The following is a 25,976-nucleotide window of genomic DNA, read 5'->3' on the forward strand; positions in this document are numbered from 1 at the left end:
ATCTTGTTTCTTTCCTTCTAAAGCAGCCTTCCTCAACCTGGGGCGCTCGAGATGTGTTGGACTACAACTCCCAGAATGCCCCAGCCAGGTGCAGTCCAACACATCTGGAGCGCCCCAGGTTGAGGAAGGCTGTTCTAAAGGGTGGAAAAAAGACACAAAACGGTTTGAAGTTTAGCCCACCTCGAACCAGTAGCGTTTGTCATTAGGGTGGTTATGTGAATAGTTGTTCAAGGGGAAACGCCACCTGTTCTGAGCCAGGTGTCTTGCTAAACAAGAAGACAGCTCTGATGTGGTGTGTGTGTGTGTGTGTGTGTGTGAGGTCCTGGGGTGGGGAGGCTCATCAGGACCCACAAGCTAAGCACAGGGCCTCTCCGACTTCTGCTTTTCTAAGTCAAGAAACTTGCACACGAAACTATAAATGCTGCATTGTGTGATGGAAAAAAAATACAAACTCCTTTGAAATATGCTTTATACTGGATTTCTATTGCTGCTTCTAAAGACCTCGAGCCCCCAAACAGTTTCTGGAGAACTGCCTCCCCCCCACCCCCAAAGAGAAGTGAAACAGATTCGGTGGTTCTGCTTGTTTTTGTTACAATATGCTTATGAACATGTATAAAAAGTGGTCTAACCCTGACAGAGGAGGGTCCCTGCTTCTGGTTTTTATGTACAATAATTTAATCAGTTTGAATATATCTTTTTAATACATAAAAAAAACTATTTTACGATCAAAGTCCTTCATGCATTTATGAGGAAGTTCCAGATTTTTTTATGTCAAAGGGGTGTCGGACGCTGCTTCTCATCTGGCATCCAGGGTTCACTCTCTGCCTTCTGCACCCGGGATGAGTTTCCTCAAACCTTTAGATTTTTGATGGTATCAAGTCTCTTTTTCAGCAATTCTCCGATTTCCTGAATCGCATGCTGGTAACTGTTCTGGACTTTCCCTAACGCAGTCTTTGTAAACTTCTTTTCTTCCTGGCGGGGGGAAAAAAAGATTACATAAGGATAACATAATCAACAGATGATCTAAATCACGGTGAACATGAAGTGACCCCGACCCCTTTCATTACCCTTTTAAATGTCTCCAAAGATTGATATAGATAAAGTGTAGAATTAAACACCCCTGACCTCTGGCGTTCCAGGCAGCAAGGTGGGTGAAGTCAGCAGTCTTGCTGTAACCAGCTCTCATGGGCTCCTGAACATCTTGTTTTGTGGGTCAGATCAATCCGTAGTCCAGGGATCATCGCTGCCCATCAAGTAGATGTGGTATTTTGGACTTGACAGGTGGGGAGTAGCTGGGTAGGAATGGGTCTCACACTCACTCTCTCTGCTCATCTGCCTAGCTGTTCTCCTCAATGAAGAGCAGCATGCGGGCCATCCTGGCTGTGACCTCGTTTTGAAAACTAACCCAGGTTTTGTCTCAACCCTACTTGCTAGATGGGCTTCTCTTCCTAGCATCGTGGCTCCGGTTAACCACTGAGAATCATTAGTGCCAGACTTTGCGATTTCTACGAGCTGTAAAAAGCCCCAAACTTTCGACTTATGGGAGTAGGAAAATTCCAAGGGATTCCCAAGGGATACGATACAAATATCATCATCATCATCATCATCAGGAAAGAAAAAGTTCAGGGAGAGGAAGGCCTCATCTACACCAAGCAGGATATTGCACTAAGAAAGCGATATATAAAAGGCAGGAGCCACATGACTGCTTTATAGCGGTATTGAAATGCACTGACAACTGCTGGAGCCCATTGACACATGCCATATACTGCTTTCATAGTGTTATATCCTGCTTGGTGTAGCTCTGTCATGGGCCCCAACAGTTGTCAGTGCACTTCAGTACCGCTATAAAGCGGTAGTGTAGATCCTGCAGTGCACTTCAATGCTGCTATAAAGCCTTTTATATATTGCTTTCATAGTGGGATATCCTGCTTGGTGTAGATGAGCCAGAAGAGAAAGAGACAGAGAGTTCCTATTTGCTTTCAGAATGCCCCCGCCTCCAAAACATAGAGCTAGAAGACAGACCTATAACGAGGAATGTGCTGAATGAGTAAGCCGCCCCAAGTGTGGAAGGCAAAAAGCTTTGGGGGAGTAAGGAAGAAAACCGGGCTTCAAGAGGGTGGAGGGCCATGGAAAAAGACGTTTTGGAAAGCCACCTGCCTGCTGTCAAGAGGCGGGGAAATTCACAGAACACTTTCCTACCAGGTGCACGTTTTTCCATGCATTCTACGCTGTGTGCAAAAGGCCAAGGCTGAAAGCAGCCAACCCCGGCGCCGGCAGTAAACAGGAACCGAAAGAGCGAGAGAATTCTGCAGGGCGGGTCTGCTGTCGTTTTGGCAGGAGAGCAGAGCTGTGTTTTGCTTCAAAGCTTCTAAACACTAGAGAGGAGTCCAGGGTTTTCCTTACTCACTTCAGCAATCGCCACCTAACCCATGGCCTCACCCCACCACCCCAAATCTGAACGCCCGGACTTTTTGAACCTCTCCTTCCCACCAGCCCATCTTTTGTACAGCAGGTGTGTCTTTGCGTCCACACGCAACGGGCACCAATACCAAGCCCTCCTTTTCCCACCTCCGTCAACGATTAAATTCTCCGAAAATTACGTTGAAGCTCACTTCACTTCACTCCTGGTTTCGTTTCCAACCTGGTTTCTGGCTCGTTCGAACGGAAAAAGGATGCATTTTGAACAGGAAAGCTGCACGTTTCTGTGTAGATTTTTCAGAAGTGTGCACTTTTCCTCTATTAAGTGTGAAAATGCATTTGTAGTTTTTTTGGGAAATGCTTTTAAAAAAATTTCAAATGCAATCTCAACCCTGGAAATAGGTTTAAAGCATTTTTGCTTCATTTGGTGCCCTCGCATGGAGGCTGACTGCAATTGCAGGGTTTTGCTTTGCAGCATAATATAACTCTCTCTCTTACTCCTCTCACACACACAGAAGCCAGTTCCAAACATTCCCGTCACAAGACACGGAACCTGGCATAGGAACAGACTCAACTCTCGATGGCTTGGGACTTAGGGTTCGGAGCACAGCGAGTACCAGCCTCGTCTCTGAATGCATTGCCTCCCTTTCTCCAGCGCGCAAGAATGTCTGCCGTTCATTCTTAGGGGGCAAAAGGTAAAAGCGCAGCACCCGGGGAAATTGCGAAGCGACGACAAAAGCCTCCCAAGCCCACCATCAAGACAGGCATTTTCGTCATTCAACTTAGAAGCAGCATTTTTTTCACCTGTGACAGTAAATTGTCTTCTATGGACAGATCTTCAAGTTTAAGTGCAGTGAGAGTCATTTCAAGCCCTTTGATATGGTCTATCACGTTGGAAGTGAGTGTCTGGAGCCCGGAAATGTAATCTTGAAAGCTGGTGAATACGGGGGGCTACAGAGAGACAGAAAAGGGGTGGTGGTGGAGAGAGGGATGAAAGATGTCCCGTGCTTTTGCACAACACAGCAACGACTCATTTTATTTCATCTTGAATCATTTTAGATTTTTTTTTTAAAAAAAAATCTGAATCCAACTTCATTGTGCTGAGTCATTTATACTACTGGAATATATTTGCCCGTAAGAAAATGTGTTATCAAAATCAAGGAGAAACTAAAACAAATGAGAGGAACCAAAAGCATCTGCTGTTCTCTCCATCAGGCAAACCTTTCGAGTATTTTCATTCTTTCCTTGTATGCTGTTCTGTTACAACTAGGGGTAGACACACAGCTGTCTATTTCTAATGCATGTCAGTTTTGCCTGTGTTCACACAAAAGTCCATTCCGACCCGTTTCAGCATCGAGCTGAGATCCCCACTTCCCACCAAAACAAACGAAAACCCACGTTTTTAAAGTCTTTTCACAAAACATGCCTTTTTGTATACATCTTATTGCAAAACACGTGTTTTTGTAGACTTCTTTTTAGCACAAGTATACAAAAATGATACAAAATGCGTGTTTTGCAATAAGACACGCTTTTGTACATATTTTGGTATATTTTGCGAAACAAAATTTGGAGGAGTGTGAAAACAGACAGGATAAACAGCGTTTCCATCTGCATAGTAGCTGAGCAAGTGGGAATCGGGTCATCTTGCCTAAAACTGTTCATCGCACGGAATCCTCAAGCATCCACACACACTGTGACTCGGAGTGCACCGCTTACTCTTATCTCATTTGCTGTGTGGCATTTTCCTCAGATGTATCTCTGCCACTGTTTTTCGCTGTTTTAAATTGTTTTTAAATTTCGTGTGTTGAAGGGTTTGTATGTTTTTTTTATTATTATTATTATCTTGCATTTGCGGTTTGTAATGGTTGTGAACTGCCCAGACAGCTTGAGCTATTGAGCGGGACAGAAATAAAATGAATTAATGTATCGCATCGGCGGCTGCTTTGGAAGTGATGCATTCATTTTTCTGGCCATCCACGTACAAAAGCATTAATTTACTGGGAAGAATACCAGCATAAAAAGGAACCGTAATAGTCGTCATCGTAATAACGCTTCCGAACGCGTAAGTTCCTTTTAGCTTTCACGGCTTATGACTATTGATAGAGTTCTATTCTCTATTAAGTTAGCACAGCCTTCCTCAACCTGGGGCGCTCCAGATGTGTTGGACTACAACTCCCAGAATGCCCCAGCCAGCTCAGCTGGCTGGGGCATTCTGGGAGATGCAGTCCAACACATCTGGAGTGCCCCAGGTTGAGGAAGGCTGAATTAGCATAATCTCATTTTTTAAAAGTCACCGCCACCTCATCTGGAAGTGAATTCCATAAAACTGTATATGGTATACCATTGCTATAACGCTCTCTTTTTTCTTCTTTTTCTTTTTCTGGAAGCTTGATTTGCAGGGCCGGAGCACGGTGTCTGAGTAACTGCACACCCACAGGACAATGGAGATGGTCTGGGAGGAAGAGAAGAGCCCTGTAAGAACACAGCGGGATTTCGCAACTGGCGAGGGGAAGGGCGCCGGCTTTCCAGGCCTCGTACTCACCTCCACAAAGAAGACTAGATTTTCTAAAATGTCTGGATTGGTTTTGAAGCTGCCCTCCTCGACTGCCAACAAATCACCTTTGCACTTACTGAACTGATCTTCAAGAAAAGATACAGAAGGGGGGAAGGGTGAGACCTGTGAAAGTATACGTCTTACGCAAGGCAACGCATTGCTTTTTTGTAGCTGCTGCTGCTTTCACTGGAGACGTCTGGGGCTGCACCTGGGAGCTGAACAGGTGCATCCAAGGCCCCCACTGGTGCTCTAGAGGAGCTAAAACGGCAAAAGAGTCCTGTGGCACGTGAAAGACCACCACATTTATTTTTGGCATAAGTTGTCTTGGACTATAGCTCACTCCATCAGATGTGTGAGCCGTTATTGAGAGTTTTGGTGTATAGACAGTGGGGGGAGAATGTTAAACAGTGAGGTCAGAAGGAAATTAGATGCAGGAAAGAACTAAAAGTAACCACTGCATTATTAAGAGGTAGTTGTTTGGGACAGGAAATGGCTAACATACCGTATGTACAGTTTTGACTGAGTGATATGGAGGCTAGGAACTCTGTGGAGTTATTTGAAAAATGATTTACCTGTTAGTTGTTCCAGTAGTGATTTCAAGCTATTCCCTATTCTCTCTTGAACTGCTGTCGAATCTTCTGAAATAAAGGAGAGTTATCAAATTTCTTATCCACACGCATAATAACGGAGACAATCTCCCCTTGTGCTTCACCCAAGTCTCTGTTTCACGACTGTGATCGCACGCCTATTCCTCTAGCTGTTGCTTCTTTGCATGTATTTTTTCCTAAAACAGTCGCTTGATTTTTAATTTTTTTTAAACAGTCAAGAAGTTCACCAAGCCAAAGGCGAGTTTGAGTTCATTTCAAAACTCAAGAAAACGTTAAGTGAAAGGCAACCTCCCACAACCTGGCGCGCTCCGGGGACGCTGGGAGTTGTAATGCAGCATGTCTGGAGGATGCCAGGTTGGAGATGGCTGAGCTAAGAATCATGCCTGAACATTCTGTGACATCACAGCAGCCCGTAGGACACCTACAGGTCGTCAAACCTATCTGAAAATCCAGCTATACTTCCAAGTCACCCACCCACCTCATCCCCAGCCCGAACTGGCTTCCGGCCCCAGGAACGACAGGAACTTACCCAAGCCGTTGGTATCGAGTTCATAAATTTCGCTAACGAGATAAAACAAGCTGGTCTGGCACTGGCAGCTCCCGCTGCTGAAGAAGCCGGCCATGCGCGACGGAGGGGGACCAAGGACCGGATACTAGGGAAGAAGAAGAACCCGGGGGGGGGGGGGGCGGGGAGAGGAGGTTAAATATGACATCTTTCCCATAAGAGAGACAAACAGTGTTGTTTCCCGTTTAACCTATGCGAGGGATGCAGATTTGCCCTGGCTCAACCGCGCTGATGGAAATGGGACTTCCCCGCCCCCACTTTCTCACAGCAGCCTCTCCAACTCCTGAAAATGCAACACAGAGAGTCAGGAGACCCTGATGAATGGGGAGTGAGCTGCAGTGTGGGGGGGGGGGGAGGAGGAATCCCCCCCCCCCAAATTGGAGCCCTTCCTCTTTCAGAAGGCAGGTCCTGGATCCAACTCTAAGCATTTATTTCTAAGGCCATAGCTAGACCTAAGGTTTATCCCAGGATTGTCCTGGGGTCAAACCTGTTCATCTAAGTGCCACACAGGGCATCCAGTGCTCAGGCAGGGACGAACCCGGGATGATCCTGGGATAAACCTTCGGTCTAGCTACGGCCTGAGATTTATTAGTTGCCCTTATTTATTTATTTATTTATTTGTTTATTACATTTCTATACCGCCCAATAGCCGAAGCTCCCTGGGCGGTTCACAAAAACTAAAACCATTCAAAGTATAAAACAAACAGTATAAAAACATGATATAAAATACACATTAAAAAGTGATTAAAAGCATAGTATACATGATTAAAACATCCTTAAAACATCCCAAAAACATTCTAAAATGTCACCGGATAGGCCTGCCAGAATAGATTAGTCTTTATTGCTTTTTTAAATTCTAAAAGACTGTCAAGTTGACGAGTCTCCTCCGGCAGGCCATTCCGCAGTCTGGGAGCAGCAGAAGAGAAGGTCCTCTGGGTAACAGTTGTCAATCTAGTTTGTGCTAGCTGAAGTAGATTCTTCCCAGAGGACCTGAGTGTGCGGGGCAGATTGTAGTAAAAGCTATCAGGGCCACGTACAATAAAAACATATATAAAGTCCATATGGACCAAATCAAAAGCGTCATCATAAAACTATGCATTGAAAACAGCGGAGGCCAAAGCAGGCATCGAAAGAAGATCTGAGACGATCGTGGAATTTACTTAAAAACACTACATAGCAACAGCTCTGGGTTAGTCCCGCTGGGTGCTCCAGTTAGAACAAGAAGCAGAAGGTTAGGAGAACCTCATCTCTGCCTCTCCTGGCACAGTGACAAGCTCCTTAAGGAAGTGGAGAACCGCTTCGCTTCGCTGTACCTGGATTTTCTTCTCAAGGAACCGCTTCCCAGAACTCACGGCCGCGTCCAGCTCCCGCAGCAGAGCCTGTATTGTGTCAATCTTGGAGGAAACGCCATTCTCGGTGGTTTTCTCGGAGTTCTTTGGCTGAGCGTTGTGGCTGAGAGTCGGCAGACCGCTTATCAACCGCAGAGTCAAAGACCGAATCTGCAACCAGATGGTTTCTTCCTCCAAGGAGAGTTTTCTGTGCTCTTCAGAAATGTCCCTATGAGAGAGAGAAGAGAGAGATCAACCAGGAATTCAGACTCAAAGGCACCAATCCAAGCAAAACTGAGATGGGCAATGTGAAGTCCAGCACAATGGCCGTTGCTGCAGCGTGCTGCCTCTTCCACAAGGCCGGTGCGGCGTTTTCTTCATCCATTGCCAGGATTGAGGCCAGTAAACAAGGGGAAGAACAGCCTGGAAAAGCCCTCGGCCCCTTGCACCAGCTCACCTGTGCAAGAGGAAAGCGTGTCTGTAGGGTCCCCCCTCATCCCTCTGCTATCGGTTTATGCTGCTGTTCAAAAGACCTCTTTATGGTCATGTGAAAGAGTTAGGATCTGCAATCCCTCCACATCCAGTAACAATTTTGTTAAGCTAAATCTAATAAAGAAGACATCCTTGCAATTAGAAGGGAATGGGCACCACAATTTCTTTAAACCAAATTCTAAACAAAACCCTTAAATCAAGAGTAGGTTTAGCAACGTTTGGGAAATCCTGACAATCCACTTGTGTGGGGTGGGGAAGGAAGATGTAAAATTCTGGATACCCAGACAATTTTAACGAGAAATATTGGCTCATTATGGGAACTGGGGAACAAATCCAAGGGACCAAACACAAGCATGTAAATTTGGCACGTAATGGCAACCCGGAGTCACCATGAGCTTAGCCCACATGGCTCAATTGCTTCCACTTGGCTGCCCCTGCCAGTGGGAGCAGCTACATAAGTCAGGGGCTCTCTATCCCTGGCTTGGTTAGTGTTACATCCGAACCAGGAACTCTGGCTTGTCTCTCCCCAGAGTTGTGACCCAGGGTTACTGCTACTAGGTGGCTACTAGGAGGAGGGCTTTCTCCGCTGTGGCACCCCGGTTGTGGAACGAGCTCCCCAGAGAGGTCCGCCTGGCGCCTACACTGTACTCCTTTCGTCGCCAGCTGAAGACCTTTTTATTCACTCAGTATTTTAACACTTAATTTTAACTTAAATTTAAATTTTACTGTTTTAACTCTGTATTTTAATCCTATATCAACTTTGCTGTGTGGTTTTATCCTGGTTGCGCTTTTTATACTGTATTTCGTAGTTGTGTTTTAACCTGTTGGGTGTTTTACTGTGGTTTTGGTTTTTGTGAACCGCCCAGAGAGCTTCGGCTATTGGGCGGTATAGAAATGTAATAAATAAAATAAAATAAATAAAATACTAACTAACCCTCAGGAGAGGCATCTCAACCTTTTAGAATTTGGGGGGGAGGGAATGGCACAAAATCCATGGAACCACCAGGGGAAAGGGGCCATTTGGGGAACCCCAGGCCTGAGTTTCTGCACCCACCAAATGCAGCCTTTGGAAAATGCCTCCCATGGCAGCGGCCGTTTGTACGTACCTGTCTTTTGGGTCCCAATTAAATAAGACAGTGAGATCTCGGTTATCCCGCAAGTCGTTCCAAGGAATGTCGTCCTCTTCCGGACATAGGCTCATGGACTTGATGCTCTCTTCCAAACTCGTTGATCTAGTTCATGGGGAGAGAGACGGAAGTCAGGGGCTTTCACAGGATTCTAGCCGGACTTGGGCTAAAACCCGGCCGACCGACTGCACTTAAAGCCAGTCGTGTACCCCACGCCAGCTTTCTCCAACCCAGGGGCCTCCAGACGTGCTGGACTACAACTCCCACCATGCACAGCCAGCATGGAATGGGCAGTGACGGCTGTGGGTGATGGGAGTTGGTCCAACAAATTTGGGAGGAGACCAGGTTGAGGAAGGCTGTTCCACGCAGAAAACAATCGAACGTGTGCCCAGAAAAGCCGCCACGTGCGGCCCGAGAAGTGGGAAATGGCAAGTTTTAAACTCCTCTTAAAGACATGTCTGTTTACTGAGGCTTTCCCTGACTGGTCATTGACTGATGACATTGCTCTGCTCTACTGTTGTTCTCTTTGGAACATTTTTAACATATCTATTGTTCATATTGTTTTTACAGTGGTTTTTTTTTTTTACATATTAAACGTATTTTGATGTCAACCACTTAAGATGTTTTAGGGCAGCCTTCCTCAACCTGGGGCGCTCCAGATGTGTTGGACTGCATCTCCCAGAATGCCCCAGCCACCTGGCTGGGGCATTCTGGGAGTTGTAGTCCAACACATCTGGAGCGCCCCAGGTTGAGGAAGGCTGTTTTAGGGTATCAAGCAGTATAAATAAATAAAATAAATTCTGCAACCTGAGTAATTTATGTGAACAAGTAGATTTCCAGAGTGACAAATACCACGCCCAGTGCTTCAACCAGAGACCCCGGGAAGGGTCCCCCAAGACTTTTGAGGTGGCCTGAATCAGCAGCCCACTTCTTTTCAACCTCTTTCTCTCCCTTTAACCAGCTTCCAGCCTGCCACAACTTCTCACATAAGGACACGCTTCTAGACTCACATATTTGCTTCAAGTAAGAGGTCCAGCAACATCCGCTCTGTGCGGACTTGTGCAAAATGAAGTGAAGAGTTTAGTCGGTTCCTGAAAGCAATGAATTCCGGTATCTTCTCAAACGCACCGTACTTATAGGCTTGAATAATGTATTCTGAGGTCTGGGAAGGAAACACACAACAACGGCCTCTGCATTAATGAAAGCTGAGTTATTATGACGGTGAACTATATTTTTATTCCGCCCTTCCTCCAAGCATCTGAGAGCAGGGCACATGCCCCCTCCCCTTTCATCCTCAACAACAACCCTGCGAGGTAGGTTAGGTTGAGAGGGTGACTGGCTCAAGGGGTGAGTTTTATAGCTGAGCAGGGATTTGATCCAGGGTGTCCTGACTTTTTGTACAGTGACTATATCAGTGTTTAACCTACTTTGGATGGCAGGGAAACTTCATTTTTTTGCAGGTGTGTGTGTGTGTGTAATAAAACACAAACACACACACACACACACACACAACACCCTTCATTCTTATACCTGGAAGGTGAAAGACAGTGTTCTGGATGGGGTTACACTCCCCCTGAAGGAGCAGATTCGTAGCTTGGGGGTTATTCTGGAACCATCCCGGTCACTCAGAGACATGGAGTGCTTACTAGGAACCAGTTGGTGGCCCAGCTACCCCCCTTACTGGACAGGGATAACTTGGCTACACTCTGTAACCTCCAGTAAGACTACTGCAGTGCGCTCTCCATGGGGCTGCCTTTGAACGCGGTTCAGAAGCTGCAGCTTGTTCAAAGTGCTACTTTGGGCTCACAGGAGCAGCAGACAGTTTAGGTATTACCGGTCAAGTCAAGCTGTGGCCAGGCTTAAAAAGTCTAAGACAAGACACAGAGAGGGAGGGGTTGGAGGGAAGGTGTGATTCTATGCGATTCCAGCGGGGCTTGTGCAGAAGCGCCCCGCGGGAATCACGTGCAGGCGCTCTCTGAGAAGGGGAATCTGGGATAGGGACTTGGGGGTCACCGTTGCCACTTACATCTTTCTGGTTGGAGTGGAAAAACCTGAGTGCAAAGTTGCAGGATTGCGATGCGGCGGCATAGTGACCAAAGGCTGTGGCGTAGCGCGTCAGCAAGTAGCTGCAATGCAAAACAAAACACATTCACAACCATGAAACGGCTGCTCCCCCCCTTCACTGAACAGCTAAACGCTCGTGGATTCTTTCTTTCCTTCCTTCCTTCCTTGCCCTAAGAGTAGAAAGTACAAACCACTTTTTAAAACGTAAGAATCAAGGAATAGCAACCAACAGGACGTGATCTGGATTGGATTTTGCCCAGTGCAAGACCCAGGTCTTCTCCATCTTCTCCCCCAAAAGGACTCTCCTGCTAAATTAGTTGTTTACAGGGGCGTGAAGCAAATGTATATTATAGATTTAGAATTACGCCAGTTAAAATGCCCCGGTTGAGAATTCCCCAGGGAGAATGCCATCCTATCAGAGACCTGTCTTTTATAGTGAATGGCAATCCCCGTCTTTTTTTTCTTGCAAAGTAATTTCCCGTCTCATGGAAAAGGTTGTATAAAACTCAAAATACACGTAAATGAGAAGCGGAGGAAACCATCAACTGAGAAGCCAAACCCTAAAGCTGCTTGAAAGACTTCGCCTTGGCGAAGTGGACTAAAGTTTTGAGGATACGGTGGGAAAGAATACATTCCCCAGCAGGGCCGGGGCTCTTGGACCCTGGGCCGAGCCAACGGGTCCGTGCCAAGGATCAGCTACCCACCCGATGGTGTCGTGCTGAACGTGCTTTGCGTCGAGGCTGGAGTACAGCTCCACCACAGGTTCAAATGCCCCGAGCATACAGTAGATCCGGATGAGAAGCAATTTGAATTGAGCGTTCGAGGGACTGTGAGCCAGCCCTTCTTCTAGAAACGTCAAGCACTGCCAGGCAGCCGGCTCTTCACCTGGGGAGAGAACGTCACGCTCAAGCCTTGAACCAGATAAGCCCTACGCGGCTTGGGACCACCATACCTGACGGAACGCCTCTCCCATACACTGTGCTCAACAACTAAGGCCCTCCTCTGAGTGCCTCCTCCGAGGGAAGCTCAGAGGATGGCAACGAGGGAGAGGGCCTTCTCGGTGGTGGCCCCCTGACTGTGGAATGATCTCCCTGACGAGGCTCGCCTGGCACCAACATTGTTATCTTTCAGGCGCCAGATCCAGACCTTTCTCTTCTCCCAGGCATTTAACAGCATTTGACAACATATGCTAACTTTGTTTGCTTTTTAATGGATCCCAGAACTGTTTTTGTTTAAATGGATACTGTTTTATACTGTTGTTTTTTATATTTTTGATGGTTTTAGATTTTGTATCCTTTTTTTAACGTCCACTGTTTTTCACTTTTGTAAACCGCCCAGAGAGCTTCGGCTATGGGGCAGTATATAAATGTAATAAAGAAATAAAGAAAGAAGGACGGGCCAGCCAACCCAGCAGGCACGGGCGCTCTTCCCCTCGGCTGGCATCGGAGCGCCAAGTTCGCGTCACACCTTGAACTGGGGAGATGAGGTGGCCATTTCCCACGCCAGCTTGGCTTGTCGCCAGGGCCGGCCACCCCTCTCGCACTACGACCCCGGTTCAAACACGGCCACAGCGACAGGAGAAATGACTGCATGCAAAGTGGCAGCCGTGGTCACAGGTAATGCAAGAAGGGGCCCTTCTGTGTCTTGGATCATAAACTCTCCTTGTTCTGTACAGAGAGTGTCTACAATACATACACTTCTGGGGCACAGAGATGGTTCATGTAATGAATCCAGACTAGAGAACGGGAAGACATCTACGGATTAGATTCAGTCTTGTAGCCCAGGCCTGGCTCAGATATAACCTCCAATTTTAAACTAACCACAGTTTCCTGAACTCAGCTGCTGCTCCTGATTTGTTCACCCACTTGACTTTAATCAAGCCATAGTTTCCAGAGTTTGGATATACTGGGGAACGATGGCTTGTTTAAATGTAGAACCAAGAGCTTCCTATGTCCCCTCTGGAGTGTGAAATAAGACGAAAAAGGAGAGGGAAGCCCACAGCTCGTTCTCAGAGGAAGAAACCATGGTTGCCAGTCTGTCTGAATGGGGCCATCGGTTGGTCATAATGAACTGCAGTTCAGATAGTCTCAAATAAACTCATGGTCTAGGGTAGAAAGAGCAGCCCTCCTGGGTCAGACCACGGGCCCAGCGAGGCCAGCAACCAGAGCCCCACAAACAGGACAGGAGCGCTAACAGCCCCACGCCACTGTTGTTCCTCTGCAACAGGTGTTGAGAGGCACCCGGCCTCTGATACTGGAGGCAACATATAGCCATCAGGACTAGTAACCATTGGCAGCTTTATCCTCCACAAATTGTCCCCCCTTTTTAAAGCTGTCCCAAGTTGACGGCCCTCACTGTATCTTGCGGCGGCATATTCCACTGTTTTAACTACGCGCCTCATGAAGTTTTCCCTTTTATCTGTCCAGGATTTTCAGCCATTCAACTTCATTAGTTCCAGTATTATCAGAAAGGGAGGGGAAAAATTCTCTCCCTCCGCATTTTCCACGCCTTGCATAATTTTATAAACCTCTACCACGGGCCCCACCTTACTCCCATTTTAAAAAAACGAAACAGCCCCAAATGTTGCAATCTTTCTTCATAGGGGAGTTGCTCCAATCCCCCCCCCCCCAGGGATCACTTTGGTTTACCCCTCTCTGATCTCTATTTACACGCAAGCAGTGGGGGCTCGTAAGGACATACCTGCCTCTAGCCAGATGTCAAGGAGCAAGTGAACAGCAAGCAGGCAGTAGTAGTCCGAAAACTGCAACTCTGTTTTCAAACAGGATTTTCCTATGGAAAAACACAACACAACACGCAATGTAATTCGACAGCTTGAGCTTCCAACTTTTAAACAGAAGCTGGCTTGATAAAGGCATTGTTTTGCATGTAGCTGATCAATTGCATGTTGACGCTTTAGTCAGCGCCACTGAATTAAATGGGCCTACTCCCAGTAAGCATGCATAGCGCTGCACCCTAAGCGTCTCATTCGGGCTTCCTATGCATGGTGCAGCAGTCTGACGTTCGGGCTCTCCTCACCAAAATCCAGCCCGTGCCGATACCGCAACATCAAGTCCCGGACGGCGCTCAGCTTCTGGGGCTTCTCCATCGTGTGGTAGAGGCCAAGCAGCCTTGTCAACTGCACGACGCACAGGTGTTGCTGCAGAGCTTTGATGTTAGGGGGGAGGGCAGGTTTGCCGTCTGTGGGTGCAGACAGGGAGATGACCCCCAACAACTGGTTGATGAACTGCAAGGAAAAGAAAGGAGAGGTTTGCACCAGGGTGGGATTGCAAGAACCAAGTGCGATGAGTGGAGGGGTGTGTGTGGTGTGCGTGTGTGTGTGTGTGTGTGTTTTGACAGCCCTGGAAGAGATATAGGATGCTGAAGTTGAGCCCAGTTATTATTTATCTCACAATCTGCAGACAAAGATTCAAAATGTGTAAGTAGATTGCATTTGCATGCATATCTAGATGCTACAACGGAAAGCACCTAACTTCTCCAACTGGAAACTGTTACATTCTAGTTTTGCTTAACCTGGCAGGGATGGGAGAAGGCAGCCTGGGCTAGCAATGCAGGTTTGCAGGGCTAGGAAAACTGGAAGGACCCGAATCTCTCAAAATACTAAATCTAACGCCTGGGAGCGGTTGTTTCCAATGCACACACAGTCACTTGGGTAACATCCCGTGTACAGGGGCAAACATCTGGGGAAAGCTGGCACGCAGTGAGAGAAGAACACAGCATCCCTTACCTCTGGGATCCAATGAGGACTAGAACATTTTTTTTTTTTAAAGAAGGCGAGAAGGAGCGAGGTACAGGTGGGAAAGAGACTGTGGAGTCACTCTCCCCACCTGACCGCTAGAAATCCTGCTCAACCACCTCAAAAAGGCCATGATGCTTTCAAAATTCTCTTGGAAAAAACAGGAGACAGCCCAGACCCTTGAGGTATTGAATTTGGCACCAGATTATCAGATTTCACTCTAAAGTGGCCAACTTCACAGATGACCTTCTGCTTATTTTGTAAGATTCCTGCCTCGGAAAGCCAGCATTTGAGGCGTGAAACGTGTGTGTATCCCTATATCCAAGGAGTTAAAATCATGCTTTCCCTTACATTTAGGCCTATAATTAGGAACACAGGAGTCAGTCCATCTAGCCCAGTTTTGTCAGCACTGACTGGCAGCAGGGGCTCCCCAGGGCTTCAGGCAGGAGTTTTCCCAGCCCTTCGCCAGGGATCGAACCTGGGACCTGCTGTGCGTAAAGCAGAGGCTCTTCTCCCATGGAGCTCCGGCACCTTCTGAATTCAGGAGCCACAAGCAGGTATAAGGTTGGAGATAAAAACCCACCACCACACACCTTCCACCGGTGATCTTGGGGACTCACTGCCAAACAGACCAGGCAAGACAGACTCTGGGCTTGACTCCGTGTAAGGGAGCTACATCTTTCCTAATATTTGCTTAGGGAAGGACAAGAAAGTAACAATTGTTTTAATGCAGTGATGTTTACAAGCAGCTTAGCAATAGCATCTTCTGGATTATGCTCAATTGTCCAGTGACCTTTGGGGAGAGCCAACAAAGGGATGGAAACAGTCAAACAAAAAAGCCAGAACGCCGACAGCACAGCGACCACCGTCCTCAGCAATTTTGTTTACCGCCCTTGACAGACTGGGCTTTTTTGCGTTTAACCCTCTAGCTGCAGGGGCTTAGGAGAACAATGGGATGAGCAGCAGGATTCTCAGCTGCTGAAATCATTCAGGAAAGCTACCCCGATGATACAAAAAAGCATTCTAGCAGTGAATAATTAAAACGGACAGGACCCTTGCCACACTGTCACGCACAGGAGGGTGGGTGAGAATAGGAAAGCCAAAGTGGAACAGATAAAAACAAGGTAAAACTGTACTTTTGCTCGGCCAGTTTAAGGTTGGTGTGGAAGCGTGCAGGCTTTTAAGTTTCACAGAACACTTTGTCAGACAGAAGAGCCTTGCGTTTTGCAAAATATAATAAGAAGTAACATCGGGGCCTGCTCCTGCTGGACTCTTTCCCCCCCACCCCCACAGGGCAAACTGCCATCTTGGCCCTGTGGGGAAGAGGAAGGACCGAGGGGACAGGAGCAGGCAGAAGTAACATCGGGGCCTGCTCCTGCTGGACTCTTACCCCCCCCAGGGCAAACTGCCATCTTGGCCCTGTGGGGAAGAGGAAGGACCGAGGGGACAGGAGCAGGCAGAAGTAACATCGGGGCCTGCTCCTGCTGGACTCTTACCCCCCCCAGGGCAAACTGCCATCTTGGCCCTGTGGGGAAGAGGAAGGACCGAGGGGACAGGAGCAGGCAGAAGTAACATCGGGGCCTGCTCCTGCTGGACTCTTACCCCCCCCAGGGCAAACTGCCATCTTGGCCCTGTGGGGAAGAGGAAGGACCGAGGGGACAGGAGCAGGCAGAAGTAACATCGGGGCCTGCTCCTGCTGGACTCTTACCCCCCCCAGGGCAAACTGCCATCTTGGCCCTGTGGGGAAGAGGAAGGACCGAGGGGACAGGAGCAGGCAGAAGTAACATCGGGGCCTGCTCCTGCTGGACTCTTACCCCCCCCAGGGCAAACTGCCATCTTGGCCCTGTGGGGAAGAGGAAGGACCGAGGGGACAGGAGCAGGCAGAAGTAACATCGGGGCCTGCTCCTGCTGGACTCTTACCCCCCCCCAGGGCAAACTGCCATCTTGGCCCTGTGGGGAAGAGGAAGGACCGAGGGGACAGGAGCAGGCAGAAGTAACATCGGGGCCTGCTCCTGCTGGACTCTTCCCGCCCCCCAGGGCAAACTGCCATCTTGGCCCTGTGGGGAAGAAGAAGGACCGAGGGGACAGGAGCAGGCAGAAGTAACATCGGGGCCTGCTCCTGCTGGACTCTCTCTCTCTCCCTCTCTCTCTCTTCCTTTCTCGCTTTCTCTCTCCTCCCTCCCTCCCTCCCTCCTTGACTCCTTTTCCTTGTGTGTCATGTCTTTATTAGACTGTAAGCCTGAGGGCAGGGACTGTCTTTTTTGCTAAGTGTAAGCCGCTCCGAGAGCCTTTTCTGGCTGAGGAGCGGGGTATAAGTATGATAAATAAATAAATAAAATAAATAAAATCGTGTACACTTCAAAGTGGCTCCACAAATGAGTTTTACCTTCTTTGACCTCTCAGTCATTGGGACAAATAGAGCAGAGAGAGAAAGGAAAAAGAAAGAAACACTCAGCAGTCATTTGACGGACTCAAGTGGCCACAGGACTTACCTTTGTATACTGGCTTGAGGGGAGAAGGTCAACAAACACCTTGAGATCAGTGAAGCAGCAGGGTTTATCCCCAAACCGTTTGAAATACTGGAACATCAGTTCTTCTGGATCGCCTAACAAATGAAAGGTGAGCGAGTAAAGGTGTGCTTTCAGGTGCTTCTTTGTGCAGTAAAATGGGTAAGCGAAGGGAACTGAGATTATCTATATCTTAGCTTACATGACTGAACTGGAATGACTCCCTGGTGTACTTAAAAATAATAATTCAGGACTATCATGAGAAAGCCGGGTTTGTAAAGCAAGTTGGGTCCCATAGGCAGACAGATGGCATAATCCAACATACAACAGAGACCGTGACGTTTTGGGGACATTATGATTTATGTTACTTCCCGTCACAACACACGAGAACTTACTAAGTTCTGTGGTTGTGATGGGAGGTAACGTAAATCATAATGTCCCCAGAACGTCACGGTCTCTGTCTCAAGTTATATTCTATGGGGCAGACAAAGGGGTCATCTAACCCTCTTTAGCAAAAGCACACAGTAGTGTCGGTCACCATATCACATGAAGGAGAATGGCCAGGCCTGATTCACTGTGGATTTCATTCCTGAGTTCACTTTATTCACTGCCGTGACTCCATCATTAAACGGAGACCTCGGATCAGGGGCGGGGAACCTGCGGCCCTTCAAATATCGTTGGGGCTGGCGGGCGTCGAGAGTGGAATTTTGCCTCTCTCATAGGAAGGGGGCAACTTCAAGAGCCACAGTTGAACCCCACGCCGGCCGGTATGAAATTAAAACGCTGGTTCCTGATACTGCACAAGATCACGAGGCTCCACCCTGCCAGCCAAGACGTCCAAATATTTACCACCCGCGAGCTGCCTCTTTGCACCAAGGACCCAAACAGAACACAAACAATCCTCTCCCCAAAGCACGGGTGGGTGTCTGCAATTCTTGTGCACGGTTTGCATCAGCTGCTGCGCTCCCAGGAGGGAGTTCGGGGGCCCTCTCTCGCGAGGCTCCGTTTGGCAGCCTATTAACGGCCCTTACCCAGCTTGTGTTCTCCGCTGCAGCCTCTGCACCGCAAGCGCCGGATGAGCTCCATCTGAGCCAGGTACGGTCCCCGGAGGGGGCGGGCGCGGTCAGCCTCCTGCGTGACCCTCTGCTCGACGAAAGACACGGCTTGCTCGGCGCTGTGATGCACTTCGCCTTCCAGAGAGCTGCGGGCGAGGAGGAGCCGTGAGTTCCAGCACCTCCGTGCGGCCGTTGCGGTCAAGAGCCGACACGCTGCATGGCTATCCGCTAACTCGGCCTCCCCCCCCCCACCTGGTGACCTCCAGATGCGTTGGACTACGACTCCCAGCAGGCCCCAGCCAGCGGGAATCGTAGCCCAACGCATCTGGAAGGCACCTGGCTGGGGCAGGTTGCTATGACTCAACATGGCTCAAACCCTCTGTGACCCAAGAACTGGACTGCCCACCGGTTCAGTTCGTTACGTATGCGTTACGTAGGTAATGAGCCAGCGGAGAGCATGTTGACCTGGGACTGATGAGACCTGGGTTCAAGACCCCACTCCGCCATGGAGCTTACTTTGGGCCCAACACTGGCTCTCAGACTAACCCGCCTCACAGGGTTGCTGTGAGGATGAAATGGAGAGGAGGAGGAAGAGGATCGTGTACGTTGCTGTGGGCACATGGGAGGAAAAGGTGGGAGGTAAATGTATCAAATAAATAAGTAATCAATATGAGGGTAGGATGGGGCAGGAAACTGGTGCTCCAGGGATCCATACAGTCCCCAACAGCTTCCTGTCCTCCAGGAGAGCCCTAATTCTATACCTTAACTCCTTGCTCCTGCAGAAGCCAAGAGCTCTTTAGCCTTCTTCCCAGGCAGAAGAGCAAGAAGGACATGGGCAAAGGCCTCTCCTTATTTCCCCTTGCCCACCCCCCACCCCCAGCTATCTGCTCCTACTCACGAGCCAAGAGACAGCTGGAGTAGGCAACTGAGGCAAGTAGAAAGGAGACGATGGTCTTCCTTCCAACTCCATCTGTGAAAGGTGGCGGCTGCTGCGACACACACCAGCATTTTAAGAGCCCGGGGCCAACTTCCTGGTGAGCGTGGAAGGAAGTGCATTACCAGAAGGCTTTGAAGGTTCTCCTTGGCTCGTGGGGGCCTATGGACTGAACCAATATTTATCTACGTATTACATTTATATCCCGCCTTTTTTCCTCCAAGGAACCCAAGGTGGCGTACATAATCCTCCTCCTCTCCATTTCTGACCTCACAACAACAACCCTTTGAGGGAGGCTGGGCTGAGAGTGTCCGTGACTGGCCCAAAGTCACCCAGGGGGTTTCCATGGCCAAGTGGGGCCTAGAACCTGGATCTCCCAACTCCCAGTCCAACACTCTAACCACTACGCCACACTGGCTCTTAACATTGGCCTTTCAGGGTGGTGGTGGTATTTTTCATTATTATTATCATTATCATTATCATTATCATTATTATTATTATTATTATATACCGCCCCATAGCCGAAGCTCTCTGGGCAATTTACAAAAAATTTATAACATTAAAAATTGATGTACAGAATTTAAAACCATAAAAACGTAAAACAGACAGCATACATCTGAAAACCACTTTTCAGCAGTCAGCCAAACCTAAGAATAGAGGTGGATCTATTTTTCGACCAGAGGGAAGGGAAGGTGCTACCTAGGATGTCTCTTGTCACGCTGCCCCAGGAGAGGACCTGCTCAGGTCTATCCCCCTCCCCGCCAGAGTGTTAGAGAGGAGAGCAAACGTATCCATTTTTAAGTGTGGAACTTCATGTGAGGAGACTGCTCTGGGCATCCGTCAGCTTCTCTCTGCCCCTCTTTTCAAGGCGGCTCAGGGCCTGGATGTGGACGTGAGCCAGTGCCATCTTTGGGAGCAAGGTACCGCCAGGTGTATTGTGGAAACGAGCCACAGATTCCCCGCGGCTTTTGCAGGCTCCCCATTCCAAGACTGGCAAAGACTCGCAAAAGCTAGTCAAGTCACTCACTGCTCTCCTTCCGCTGGAGGGGTCCAGGCTGTGTCGATCAGCTGGAAGATGGAATCGAAGTAGATCATATAGAACTGCCAGTCATCTGGGCTGAAACAGAAGAGAGGCAAGTAGAAGAACTGAGCACAGCATAAAAACCATCTCATTCCTTTCTCATGAGTGTTAGGGAGGGTAACATTTCCGGACTTGTTGGGGAAGTGCCCTGATATTCACTAGGACAGCCTTCCCCCAACAGAATACCCTCCGAGTGTTTTGGACTAAAATTCCCAGCATTCCTGAGCCCTGGCCATGCTGGCCAGGGCTAATGGGAGCTCAAGTCCCAAATTGCCCGGGGGGGGGGGGGGCGACCAGGCAGGGGAAGGCTTCAGGAGGATTAAGTTAGTGGGAGAGATTAAAACAGCCTTGTGTCAATTGTAAATCGGGGTCAGGGAACTCCTTTCAGGTTGAATTCAGTCTCAGAGCAGCTCTTGGGAGCTGCATGCCAGTGGTGGGCTGGGCAGAATATTTTTATAAGACAAACAGGGAGGAGTCGTCGGGTGTCTCCGTGGGCATAAAGGGTGTCTGAATGCCTGTGGGTGCCCTGCTGACTACCTTCGCCTTAAACAATCCTATTCCATAAGACAGGCATCCCCACCCGCCCATGGGCGGCAGGCACCGTGGAAGAAAAAGAAGACAAGTAACAGGTTTAGGCACAAGGTAGGAACAAGGAGAAAAGATTCCCCCGGGACTGCCACGCAACTTGCTGATTTGCCTTGGGAACGTGAGGGCAGGATTGAACACCCAGCCCCCAGCCCTCGCCCCCCTGGCAAGGGAGGAGCCTGGTCCTTTCGCCTCAGCGCTGTGGCGGGGGACAAACAACCCAAACTCTCACTCACTTCTTCAGGAGAAGCTTCCTCGAGAGAGCGCTGCATTCCGGCCACTTGCTCAGCTTTTTGTACATCTCCATGCACTTGTTCTCTCTGCTCTGGAGCTCACTGGTTAACTTCTCTAAGTTGAACAAAGAGTCGCAAATTCACACAATCAGCCCTGGCCCTTTTCAGCCACAAACACAAAAGCAGTCCGTTCCACTCCTCGCCTACCCCGATTAGGCCACGGACAGGATAGTGAAAAAAACGTCAGTGGGCCTGCCTGCAAGTTTGTGGTACCTGACCCACAGATGCAGAATGACTGGGGCGGGAAACTCAGAGATGCACAAGCAGCAGTGCTCTGAGGATAGGCTAGAGCGTCGGCTGTTGGGCCGTACAGAAATGCAATAAATAAATAAACAGGGTCTGCCAGGTGACACAGGGCAAGTTAATCTTCGCGGAACAGATCACATCATTTTAACATGACGCAGCTGGAACCAACTGCACAGGGAGCCGGAGGGGAGCTCTGCATTTGATACGGCAGGGAACTTTATGGGGGCCATGGCAGGGTCACTCCTTGCTCCTGCCTCAGCAAAGCCCCCAACAGTGAGGAGGGGAGTGATGCTGGCCAGAAGCAAACTCCTCCTTCCTTAATTCGCACAGGCCCATGATTGATACGCTTCATGGTAACCATTCATCTATCCATCCATCCATCCATCCATCCATCCAAAGATGCCTATATCCTACCTCCCAACTTCAATTTCTGAAGCCAGGATTCCTGGCTAAAAATGACATTCGAATGTGGCCACTAAGTTAAAGCTTCCACTTCACTCCTGCCTTTGCGAGTGGGGAAACAAACCACAAAGGAAGAGCTTGGGATTAGAGTTAAGCATACTCAAACAAGCCAGCTTTAAACCAGGGCTTGTTGTTGGCTTACAAATCCTGCCTTGTTTACTTGTTCACGTGAAGGGAGGAGTGAACGGGCTGCAGGCACCTGGACCCTGCTTGTTCATATCATGGGTTATTAAAGCCAGGAAACCTGGCTTAAAGTGACACCTGGATGTACTCAATGTATTTAATGGAGGGACATAGAATCAGTTTATGATTGGAGACTTTAATATTCATATTACATTCAGATATTTTAAACCAGGTTATTTTTAAGGGGCACTTCATACAACTGATTTTTTTTAATTTAAGAAGCTGTTCTAAAAATCATTGATGCTTACCCACGCTGGAGTGCGAAGGAGACTGCCAATTCCTGTTTCTACTCCCCACCCCAAACTGGCATTCAAAGGCACAGTGCCTTTGAACACAAGGTTCCATTTTTAGCTATTTGCCTAATTTGAAAGACAGATTGCTTACCCCCTAATTTTCCTCTTACAACATCCAGAGCTTCCTGGTATTTCTCCAAGCGTTCCAGAATCATGTAGTAAAGTTCAACCTGTAGAAGGCGAAGGGAATGGGATACAAGTGAAATTAAGAGTCAGCGGGATGCACAACGTTGAGGAGCAGGCTGTGCAATTGTCTTCCGAAAGAGAGGATTCAAAGGGAGCGAGACGTTTTTGACGCTTGTTGCTGGATTTGGGGAAATACAGACGTGTATCTTCATTGCTACTCTTCTATTCCTTGCTGAGCTATTAGTGTGCAATTGCTCTGCATTGCTAACTTTTGACACGCCTGGTCGGGTACAGCTCTCCTTTGCCACCCCACCTCTCTGCCTTTTGAATCTCCAATTTTCCAGCTTCTTCAAGCTGCTTGTGGTTGAAATGGCTCCTTGTTCCATACCAGAGGCGCTCTGGAAAATGATGGTCCAAATACAGAGGGGGGTGGGGGAGCAGGGAGAACTGGAAAACGCAGGGCAAATCCTAGGAATTAAAAAGCAAACAAAAAACGAACACGCAAACCAAAAGTTCTGCCTGATCATTTCCGACTTTGGGGCCGTTCTTGTCAAAAGAAAAGCCGCTTAGTCTGCTATCCTATGTGCACCGGTAACAAAGTCCCATTGAACTCAGTGAGACTTTACTTCTGAGTAGATATGCACAGGGCTATGATGTAGCTGAGGCTCCAACTGGATCAAAAAGCACCTTTTTCTGGGGTTTGCAGGAACAGAGAAGCAGACTTCTGAATCAAAGGCCAACACATTTGAGGCAATTATATGTCCCTTGGATCCTCTTCTGCTATTCTGAGGCCCGGTATTGGGCAAAAGGCGGGATACACATCATCATCATCATCATCATCATCTTCATCATCATCAACATCATCACTAGCACTTTTACTCCCTTAAGGAAACCCAGATTTTATCCTAGGAAGCCAAGCCAGGGGAGTAACTAAAACAAGGGGGAATTCTCTCACACACATTTGGAGGTGAAGCGTGGATGTGGATCTAGGGCAGGCTCCAGTTCCTGCTTTACTGCTCCTAGAGACTTCCAGCCTCTCTCAGCTAGGCACCTGCTCTAACCCAGACCTCAACACCAGCTTTTCCACGACATGCAGAAGGAGCTATTCAAAGTAGCGACAGCGTCATCTGAATCCGTTTATGTGTCGTAATCAAGCATGAGCTGAAATACATGGCTTCAAAAGAAAATCTTACTTCTGCTTCAGCTTCGATTTTGTCTTCCTTCACCATTTTTTCTACCATCCTTTCAGCTAGGGGTAAAAACATGGTTTTGGAGAGCTTTTCATCCTGCTCAGATATAGACTGGAAGAGAAGAAGATGATCATATGAAGATGCCATATACGGAATCAGCCACTGGGCCACCCAGCACAGAACCCCCTGGCAGAAACGCTTTCCCAGCTCTCCTACCCAACTGCCTTTAATTTAGGGGTGCAAATCCAGTTTCCCGGGGTCCCCTGGGAGGCCACATCCCTTTCCCCCTCCCCTCGGAAACACATCATTCGGTGGTTTCTCAGCTTTTGTACAGTCCCCCCTCCAATTCTAAAAGGTGGAAATGAGGCTTAGTTACTGGCAGTAACAGTTTTAAGGTGGAATATGCTGGCCTAGTTAGCTCCGCCCCTTTTGCTCCGCCCACCACTAGCATGTCCGTCGTCGTCGTCCCCACCCACCTCAGGAGCTGCTCTGAAATGGAATTCCATCCTCAGACTGAAAGAGGATTTCCCCCTCTTACTTTAATTATAGTTTAATCATGTTTCCTGCCAGACAGACGTCCAGGGTTCCACAATCAGTTAATCCCAGGCAACAACTTGGCTGGCTGGCAGAGGAATACTGGGATTCGTAGGACTTTCTTCTGTCAAAAACATGCATAGGATTGTGCCCTTAAGGGAGCAATTATAAGTTGAAGCGAGGTGGAGAAGCAAACAGTGAGCTCCTATCTCCACCCATCTCATAGCGCTGGATAAGGTATTGGATAGAATGAGAATTATCTTTAGGGTGGGAGAATGGCCTGTCTGTGATGCGAGGGAGTACTCAAGGGTGTCTGGATAAGGCCCCTGGAATTTCCTGTAGAGAGAGAGATGGCAGACGTGCCCCAGCAAGTCTACGACAGCTTTCCCCAAGCTGGTACTCTCCTGAAATATTTGATTACAACTCCCATCATTCCCAGCCAGCATGGCGAATGACCATCCTGCCTGGGACAGATGTGAGATTCAGTCCAACACGTCTGGAAAGCACTAGGTCAGAGAAGGCTGTCCTACAATAGGACATTCTGCACCGGCAACTCACAGCCAGTCTGTCTGTGAAGGTGACAGGACTTTCGTAACCTTAAAACAAACAAACAAACAGAGTGGAGAATAATTTCAAAGGAAACGTCATCTCTCTTGACGTGCTGCACCCACCTGCATAATTAAGCTCATCACAGACCAAAAATAGTATGGGTTTTTGGGGACGATCTTATAAAGAGCCATTCCAGCCTGGAAAAGAAGGTGGTGTAAATAAACATTCCCCCAATGCTTCAGTTTCATTAGATTAATTCACAGCCCCCCCAAAAAGACTTGTAAGATGATAGGAACATCCTGGCACACGGGTGACCTGCAGGAAAAGCCCCTGATCTACAAACCTTTTGAAGTGACACACAGAGAGGAAAGAAAAAGGAGATGTAGAGACACAGCAGGCCTCACTTCTTTTGTCAATAGGAGTAGAGAGATCACAATGCAGGCAGGAGGGAACCCTCGACCCGCCTGCATCTCTGTGAACCACGCCCCTTTCGCCTGGCACCAGCTGCTGCCTAAATTGGCCACATCCAGCTGGAAACAGGGAGGACCAATTGAACTGTACTGGAAAGTAGGAGACTCCAGGAGTGTGTTCAACTCCCTTGTTTTTTTTTAAAAAAAGGAAGCTATTCAGAAGACAGCTAATAATAACAATCAATAATCCCTTTGCATCCTTGGGTAACGTAACTCAGGCGAAGGCAGAAGGTAGGCTGAGATCTGGCAGACCTTTAGATGTAAAGAATTTAAAACCATTTCAGTTCATAAATATCTTAAAAAATGAAGGACAACTCTGTGAATCCAATGTAGGAGACTCAGATAAATTATAAGAAATAACTGAATTTGATTGATATATAAATGGTAATTAAGAAATTAGTGGGCATTTTTGGCATGAAGAGGGCTAAAAAATGTACTTTAACTTTATCCTTAAATGTTTTTAGTGTAATTGTAGTTGTTTTATGTATACCTTTGTTTGCATGTATTATATGTGATGTCTGTGTAGGTGCTGTTAAAAATAAATAAAAAACTTCTAAC

General features: G+C 48.1%; 1 protein-coding gene across 2 annotated transcripts in view; it reads right to left on the minus strand.

Annotated features, from left to right (window-relative positions):
• Positions 1-682: 682 nt before the first annotated feature.
• Positions 683-25,976, minus strand: part of NAA25 (N-alpha-acetyltransferase 25, NatB auxiliary subunit) — a 35,381-nt gene continuing 10,087 nt past the window's right edge. The window contains exons 5-24 of one of the 2 annotated variants that reach the window (XM_063143810.1): positions 25,071-25,145; positions 23,869-23,976; positions 22,641-22,719; positions 21,309-21,420; positions 20,434-20,523; positions 18,449-18,618; positions 17,403-17,515; positions 14,193-14,400; positions 13,857-13,946; positions 11,861-12,041; positions 11,119-11,218; positions 10,103-10,254; positions 9,072-9,197; positions 7,459-7,702; positions 6,110-6,233; positions 5,545-5,607; positions 4,961-5,058; positions 4,760-4,870; positions 3,223-3,369; positions 683-972 (exon numbers count right to left, since the gene is read on the minus strand). In XM_063143810.1, the coding sequence (XP_062999880.1) occupies positions 850-972; positions 3,223-3,369; positions 4,760-4,870; positions 4,961-5,058; positions 5,545-5,607; positions 6,110-6,233; positions 7,459-7,702; positions 9,072-9,197; positions 10,103-10,254; positions 11,119-11,218; positions 11,861-12,041; positions 13,857-13,946; positions 14,193-14,400; positions 17,403-17,515; positions 18,449-18,618; positions 20,434-20,523; positions 21,309-21,420; positions 22,641-22,719; positions 23,869-23,976; positions 25,071-25,145 (2,514 nt within the window). In that variant the 3' untranslated portion in view covers positions 683-849. Of the gene's footprint in view, positions 973-3,222; positions 3,370-4,759; positions 4,871-4,960; positions 5,059-5,544; positions 5,611-6,109; positions 6,234-7,458; positions 7,703-9,071; positions 9,198-10,102; positions 10,255-11,118; positions 11,219-11,860; positions 12,042-13,856; positions 13,947-14,192; positions 14,401-17,402; positions 17,516-18,448; positions 18,619-20,433; positions 20,524-21,308; positions 21,421-22,640; positions 22,720-23,868; positions 23,977-25,070; positions 25,146-25,976 lie in introns of both variants that reach the window. The other variant, XM_063143809.1, reaches the window with a different exon arrangement.

Source organism: Elgaria multicarinata, chromosome 18 (assembly GCF_023053635.1).
Source record: "Elgaria multicarinata webbii isolate HBS135686 ecotype San Diego chromosome 18, rElgMul1.1.pri, whole genome shotgun sequence".
Taxonomy (NCBI): Eukaryota; Metazoa; Chordata; class Lepidosauria; order Squamata; family Anguidae; genus Elgaria; species Elgaria multicarinata.